At 47.4% G+C, this 8,114-nt stretch overlaps 1 protein-coding gene across 1 annotated transcript; it reads left to right on the forward strand.

Moving 5' to 3' along the window:
• The first annotated feature begins 719 nt into the window (after positions 1-719).
• On the forward strand, positions 720-2,384 carry LOC112451780 (39S ribosomal protein L44, mitochondrial). The gene is made up of 5 exons (XM_025011636.1): positions 720-931; positions 1,037-1,403; positions 1,495-1,579; positions 1,732-2,035; positions 2,150-2,384. Exons 1-5 carry the CDS (start codon positions 862-864, stop codon positions 2,272-2,274), a joined length of 951 nt encoding a protein of 316 aa, XP_024867404.1. The 5' UTR covers positions 720-861; the 3' UTR covers positions 2,275-2,384.
• The last annotated feature ends 5,730 nt before the right edge of the window (positions 2,385-8,114 follow it).

The raw sequence follows: 8,114 nt of genomic DNA on the forward strand, positions 1-8,114 counted from the left end.
TTCTCTTGCAGAGACGGCACGGTCAGCGGGTCGCCCGATCGCCGCGATGCCGACGCGATGCGATCCGATCCGATCCGATGCGATCTATGGGCGCAGTCGCGGGTCGCGGGAGATGTGCAGATATATCACTGAGATGTCACGACGGTCCATTCGAAATTTCCTCGCGGAAATTACTCGCGCCGATTTTTTCGACTCGCGTGGTCGCGCGGGCGCGCGCACGCCCCGCGATCGGCCGAGTCACCGTCACCGTCACCGTCGACGCCGCTGCTGGCCGCTGCCGCCGTCGCTTTTCGGCAGCTGTCAATTACCGCTAACACAGTTGCCGCGTTTATGCAGCATCCCGAACCGACCACTTTCGGTCCAGCGGCCGCCGAGGAAGAAGAAAGAAAAAAAAACCGCGGGAGAGATTATAAATCGCCCTGCCGTCACCTGCCGGACGTTCCCGGAAACTCGTGAGTTCCCCCCTATTTACTCACACGAATTATCGATTGTTCATATGTGTTTATCAAAATACGATAAATAAAAAATTATTCCCGTTTCTCGTCGTAATTTGCAATATAAATTGCAACGAAAAAATTCTGCTGAAGATTGCTGGCTTTATGAGAATTTCCGTAACGCGAAAAGTCGAATAAGAAATAAAATAATGAAAAAAAGAGAGAGAAATTCGCCGTATACTAACGCCCTCTCGATAAATTCGCGGCGAAAATATGAAACGACGAGAAGCTGCGCTGCTTACCAATCGCGCAATTGTTTATAACCTGGGATCGGCGAGCATCCGGTTAAAAGTTACTCCGATATTTGCCAACAGTTTACAGTTTAATTTCTCGACGGCAATTCGGACAAGTGAATTATCGTTCAAACATGAACGTCTTACGTTCGTGCGTTAAAACTGTTATCCTGAGCAAAGGAGTGCGATCTATAAATTACGAAGGTTAGACACGCTTCACACGCTTCTTTCATTAACGCATTACGATTTCATTTTAAGGAATAAAACTGACAACAATTGCAATTGAATTTTGCCTTTCGTGTCTATCAGGACAGAGATCCATTAAAAGATGGGTGGCAGCGACGCAAGTAGAAATTACCAGACGCAAGAGGAAGCTAGATCCGCAACCGGAGCCGAAACGCAACACTTTTCTCGATTGGAATAGATCCGCGGAGATTTATGCCTTTAACAAACGATTGTCCGAAAATTTTGACACGGAAAAATTGGAGCAAGCCTTCACTCATAAGTCATACCTTATTCAAGAACAGCATAGACAGAAGGAAATGGGAATTGAAGATCCTGTACTCGCTATACGAGATAACGCTGAACTTATTAGAGATGGCGAGAAGCTCACGTCAGAAATTGTGCAGAATTATCTAGTCCAAGTTTTACCACACGCATCTGAGGATGTCATAATGTATGTGCCAGAAAACATATACATAAATATAAGGATAAATGTTGTATATTGTAGTACTAGGATAATTGAGAATTAATCATGTATCTTCTAGTTCGTTGTACGACTACCTTCTTTCTGAGGAAATCCTGGCTAAAGCAGCTTTTCATATTGGAACAAAAGATATTATCTTAACAGAGGCAAGTATAGAAAAATCCAATATACGATTATAAATTTGCTATATTTCAGTGCGCCGTATACGTGCACTATTGACAAATTTTATCTATTTCTTGAATTAGATGCAATGTTCAAGTTATGTTTTTAATTTACTATTTTTTAATTAATCTTTCAGGAACATCCAGTGGCTCAAAAGACTTTAGCTGACACGTTTCTCGCGCTTGTCGCAGCGCTCGCGGAAAGTGTGGATGCAAATCACGCGGCGACTTTCGTTAGAGACTTCCTGATTGTTATATTAGCTGAGAAGGATCTAACAGAAATATGGAATCCAGCTCGGCCAGTCGAGCTTTTAAATGACGTTCTACGGAAACAAAACAGATCACCGGCCGAACCAAGACTTATTGCGCAAGCGGGACAAAATACCCTCGAAGTGGCGTATCACGTGGCAATGTACTCCGATAAACAATTTCTAGGTTCAGGTAAATGCAACGACGAACAAATGTAATGATATGTAGTTTTACCTACTTATGTTTCGTCATTTGATCTAATAACATCTTATATATATTTTTTTTATCTGTTTATTATTTTTTTAGGATTTGGTCAAACGATCCAGGAAGCCAAGGACGTGGCTGCTATAAATGTTTTAAGCCGAATATTTGGCCTATTAGACTCCAGTAAACCAATTCAGTTCAATAAGACGATAAATCTATCTTCGTGAACAAAGCAAATGTTATTCTTAAGGAGACGAAATTTAGCACAGTGTAATAATGTTGAAATTATTTTCCTTGTATATATAAACTATGAAAGAAATAAAAAAAAAATATATATATATGTATAAAATAGAGACAGAGTTTTTACTTGTAAAAGAATATGTAAGAAAAATCTAAAATTTGTAATGAACGAAACAATATGGCATCCTTTACTTCAAACTTGTCATTGGTTGATTTCTCTGCGCTGATTTCTTCACGCTGCAATGGAGGCCCATCTAGGTAAGCATTCAAAGGCCGATCTGCATGTTTTAGAAATGCACGATCATTGGGCAGTTAATCGGTGCCAACGGAATTCTTCAATAAGAATCGAGCGAATCTCATGTAAACGGATCACGTTGGCTCTTGACGTACCATCTCGCGAGAGGGCACCAACGGCAACGGGAAACTCGCGTTACATCCTTACGTAAGCCCTTCTACTCTATCTGATCTTAGTTGACCGAAAACACGCGCGTTGGAAATGCACGTCTCGAGCCGGAGACCGGAGACGGGAGACAAGCCTCTCCGGTCGAGCCTCTCGGATCATGCGAGCTCTTGCCGGCGATTAGGATCTACACTCGGGACTTGGATTAGAATCCGATTGTCGAGTTCGTCCTGCGCGAGTTGGAACCTCGCTCAAACCGGCCCGACCTCTCCGGAAGTCTCGCTTCCCTCCAACTTTCCGAGATCTTGAGATTTTTCCACGTTCGGTTTTGAGTTTAGTTTCTTGGTTTTTTTTTCTTTCTTTGTAAATTTACGTGGAACCGGTTTTACGCGTAACGAACGATCACGACGAGTCCTTATTCGCGTAGCTATATGGCACCGGGAATCGAACCCGTCGCAATTTCAACCGTATCGAATTCGGGGAATTCTATCGGAAACTATTTTCCCTTTTTCTTTCTTCCGCGGTGTGCATTTTACAAAGAATACGTGGCTCGGAGATATCAATAGGGCGATCTCTCTCTCTCACTCTCTCTCGATGACGTTTACAAATCTAAGATTAGAGTCCAGTTAGGTGCCTTCTAAAAATGTACCTCTGCCATTTTCCGACCCGCCGTGGGCTCGGGACAGATTTTACGAATCGCGAATCGTCGTCGAGTCGTTGAATATACGCGCGACGCGGATGTGGTTGACGAAAAGTTGAAAAGGAGCTTCCGCACGCGAAATAACAATCGGAGCTCCGGTATGACGATCCCTGGGCAGATGGCACCGAAAATGTATTTCCGCGAAAAACCGAGGCTGCCAGCCACCGAGAGCCACCTTTAACGATGACGATGCCGACGCTCTTGTGGAAATGATGCAACTAATGGGGACTAACTCTATTCAGCTGCTAACGCACGTACACGTAACGCGTGTGTGCCGAGGAGGACGAACGGTGTTTATTCATCGCCAGATGCAACGGTCGTTCGTTAAACGACAAAGAGATACAACACCGATGCGCCGGAACGGCATCGGAGTTAAATAAAACAGATCTGTCGAGAAACTCGATTTCAATCTTGACGCTTTTCTCGTCTCGTTTCGAAACCCTCGAAAGATGCCCGGCTTTAGTTTTCGCGTACTAATCTTGGAAAGGATCAGTCTGACGCTCGGACTATTCATCGCCTTTAATCTTTAATAATAATTTTACATGCGTTTTACAATTTGATCGAAATTTCGAGTTTACTGGTCAAAATAATTATTTGAAAATTAAAATTATCGATAAATAGTCTCTTTTACTAGGACTTGAATAATTTCAGCTAAAAGAGAAGAAAACGCAATCGTTTTCATATCGGAGTGTTTGGTCGTAAGCGCGATTCATTTTTTTTCAAGAATTGCTTCTTTTCCATATTCGTTGATAAAACAAACCATCACTCTTATATACATTTCCTATCTACAAATAAAAAACGTATTTAAAAACCAAGTCTTTTTCTAGATCGTCCAGGATAACCCTGAACGACGACATGCCTCCGTCGTCATACAAATTTCCCAATTGCTAAGCACGTTTCAGAACCGTCGGTCCCTCCCGCGATCGTGATTTTCGCGTCACGAGCTCTCCTCGCGGCGCATTAATAAGAAGAGCGCAGCGCAAGTCACGCCTTGATAACCGTCACGTCGCGATAAGAAAAAAAGAGGATTATCGTCGATATTCTCCGGCGATATACCGAGTTGGCGGACGGGACGAGCACGTATCGTAATAAGGAACAACGCGAACGGGAGGAAGACGCTCCGCGCGTCGCATGTCGAACCTTCTCTGTCGTTTCAACGACGGGATTTTCCCGAGAAAGTGGGCGGTGGACTAGCCTTGGCTCGCAAATAGTCCCGAATCGTCCCTTTTAACGAACCCCGAACGGTCCCTTCGCAAGTTCGGCCTGGGCAATCGCTCGCTCGATGAGAGAGAATGAGTTATTCTTTTCGCGCTGCGCGATTATTACACGTCCCTCGTCTCTCGTTCAACGCCGCTCGCGTCGGCTTTGCGTTGCGAAAGATAGCCACGTTGAACGTCGCCCAGCAGCGTCACCTCCTTATACGGGGTGCCGAGAAACAACGTATGCGAGCCGCAGAAGGGTTGCGTGAAAAATTGGAAAATACGAAAGATATTTAATTCCCCCTCTCTTTCTCTCATTTCACGTAAATGTTAACAGTATACCACCGTGCTGAAATGATTAAGTAATGCTAAAGATTTAGATAGAGCAAAAGAAGAAGATTAAACTTTCGTAGAAGACCAATCGCCAATTGAGAAATTTTCCAGCCTCTCATTACCCTCGAATGTCCTGCAAGTTTCCATACTTACACTCTTACCGCATACTTTTTGTAATCAAGTACATAATTGCTCGAAGGAAAATAAAAAATTTATGCGTTGGAATAAAACTGCGATAACGTCTCTCTAACCGGTTGTATCTTCATCTTTAATTTATTTTTAACGACAGCCTCTTTTCTCGCGATCTCTAATCGATATGCGTGTCTCCGGGTAGGAAAAAAAAACGCGCGATCGTAAATGCGGAAAGTAATATTTTCACGGCGAACGGGAAACGTCGCATCGCTAACGGGAAACGCATATTGCTGCTCGACGGCGACGCATATAAAACGCGTCCGTCGCAACGCGTTCGCGCGAATAGCGCAAGTTTCTGGATACAATATCGTCTCTCCCACCGCCGCTGAAACGAAACAACGCAAGTCGAGTTTTACGCACTCTGGTATTTTCGGGATGTAGACGTTACGCTCGCCGCACGCGCGACGCAATTTGCATGCGACGCATAATGTGGAAGCGCTCGTGTTTAACCCGGCTAACTTTATTTTGCGCCTCACGCGCCGATCGTCCTCAACTTGGCGCGGAAAGTCTGAAATCCGCTTCAGCTTCGGGCCAACGAGAGATTCGGGGATGGGTACGTACCTATCCTTCTTCTCACGTATATCGAATCGCGCACGCGGTTACATGTGTAAGGAAGCGAAGAACTTTGCGTCGAAATCGCAAGCTCGTACGAAAGTTATATATTATAAGAGGACGCGAATAATCGCGAATTGTTTTCGGATTGATCCTCTCGGTTCGCGAGTCCACGCATACGGCTATATCGGACGAGTCTACAGCAATTTAATAAAAATAGTAGTTGTACTGACGCACGTTCCTCGGGAATGAAACATCGCAAACTACGCAATTAAAGTTTCGAATCATACAGATTGCGGATCGCGCTCGTTAGGTCCGTCGGTTTACTGCCTGCGTCGCGCGCTTTACATCCACAAGAAATAGATCACGCTGTCCCTTTCTCTCTCTCTCTTTCTTTCTCTCTGAATCGTATACAGACAACGTAATCCTTTTCCCGCAAACGCGCTTTTTGTATTTACACAACGAATGTAATTCGACAGAGAGAACGTCGCCACCGGAGAATTCCGGAGTTGGCGGAGTCGCGGGTCGTCAGAAAAATAGGCTTAGCACGACGCGGGCGCGCGCGGTTGAGCGCGATCCGAAATTTTTCTATATCGGTCGCAGGTATAATATTGATTATTTATGATCCACGCTATCCCCTTTAAGGTGGTTCATCCTTGTCCCCGTCCGCGCGCCGTACCGCCCCGCGTTGCCACCACTACCACCAGTCGCCGCGCTCGCGCTCGTCCCTGTCTATACCCACGTTCCCGCTCCCGCACCCTCCCCTTCGTCGTCTCCTTCCTTTCATTCCTTCCTCTCGCTCCCTCCCGCGAGCGTTCGTTCGCTCGCTCGCTCGCTCGCACGCCCATGCGCGCACATGCACGCGCCACACACCCTCGAAACGGCACACGTACACACATTTCTACAGACGCACCCGCTCGTTGTCTCTCTATCTCTTTCTCGCTCTCTCGCTCTCCCTCTCGCATTATCCCCCTACTGGCTCTCTATTCCTGCGTGTAACGACTCAATGGCGCTGCCACACCCTTGCGCCATCCAGTAATCAGTGCTATTGTTTTATAGTTCCTCTTCTGCTATTGCTTCTCGATACTAGGAAAGGCGACCCATCGATCCCCGGAGTCCGGAGTCGGTTCGGGAACGCGTCGCTTCGACTCGCCTTGCCCTGCCTCGACGCGCCTCGCCGCCTCGCCTCGCCTCGCCTCGTCTCGCGCGCCGCACCAAAAGCGAGAGAGCCGAGAGCCGAGAGCTGAACCGAGCCGAGCGAAGCGGTACGAGGCTCTTTACGGGCCGACCAGAGCCCGTATTCGCTCACCAGGCATTTCGAGATAAACGTGGCCGTTGGCCCGAGACTCCAGATGCGTTTTAACACCCGCATTTAAGCGCCACGCGGACCCGGTTGCGCGCGCGCGCGCGCGCGCACGGATGCGTTTTAGAGATTCTCGGCTTCGGCGTCTATTAAAAAAAAAACATCCTAGGTAGAGAAGGGATACGTATGTATAGATTCCATGGTGAAACGATCGCGTTCACGGCCAGCCGTAGCCGTGTCAAATTCCCGCCCGCAGCAGCCTTCGACGGGGCACGCTCGACCGCGTGCAAACGTGTCCGACGTGAACATATAGGGACTTAATATTCTCGTCAGAGCGACGCGACGCGACGCGACGCGCGTCCAGGAGAGCGAGCGTACGGGGCGCGGTCCTCCGGACTTGGCTTCTCGGAAATCGAGTCTCGGTCGTCCAAGACGCCGCTGATTACGTACGGAAAGTAATTCAGGATTGTGAACGGAGGTCACGGTTTAGAACGACACGAGTCCAAGGGCGACTCGAGAAGGACGCGAGAGTCGCCGCCGGACGTGTCGGCGATGACCGACAGCGAGAGAGCCGCTCGCAAACACCTCGTGTTGCCTCCGCGAATTATCGCGCGCGATGTAATTGACGGCGGAACTCCTCGTCGTCGCGGACGCCTCACGCCTCTCGCACGTTACACCTCGCGAGCGAAAACACGCTCTCGTTCGGACGCGACGGTGTCCGATCGTCCGAGATCGGACGGCACAATGTCGAATTGTCGACGCTCTCACTTTTGCCGCAATAGCTACCGCATTGTGCTCCGCTTTTGGTCGAAAGTCCTGCGATTCTTCGGGCGACGGAATTCAACGGGATTCTGCCACCCTGCGCGCTTCACGTGAGCCGACGCAACGTTTTCCAAATAAAGCACGGGAAACGTCGGCCGCGTTTATTCGTTGTCGGGACATGCCTCTCGTTCTTTTCAGCTTCGGATTTATTTTATTGTTAGCGAAATAAAGCCGAATTTCCTGTCGGGACTGAGTTATATGTCTATCGCGATGTATAAATACGGCGTATACTTAATCCATCTGTTGCTAATTTGCTAACGTTACTTATTTCGATTTCAATCGATCGTAACGCAAGTTACATACAACATTTATACGAGAGTATTGTT

This window comes from Temnothorax curvispinosus, unplaced genomic scaffold (assembly GCF_003070985.1).
Source record: "Temnothorax curvispinosus isolate PA1 unplaced genomic scaffold, ASM307098v1 QBEX01002543.1, whole genome shotgun sequence".
Taxonomy (NCBI): Eukaryota; Metazoa; Arthropoda; class Insecta; order Hymenoptera; family Formicidae; genus Temnothorax; species Temnothorax curvispinosus.

What these genes read in the sequence shown, in the direction of transcription:
- LOC112451780 (XM_025011636.1), top strand. Translation starts at nt 862, where the DNA reads ATGAACGTCTTACGTTCGTGCGTTAAAACTGTTATCCTGAGCAAAGGA. An exon ending in GCATCTGAGGATGTCATAAT is followed by an intron (nt 1,404 to 1,494) that starts GTATGTGCCAGA and finishes TGTATCTTCTAG; the next exon opens with TTCGTTGTACGACTACCTTC. An exon ending in TAAACAATTTCTAGGTTCAG is followed by an intron (nt 2,036 to 2,149) that starts GTAAATGCAACG and finishes TTATTTTTTTAG; the next exon opens with GATTTGGTCAAACGATCCAG.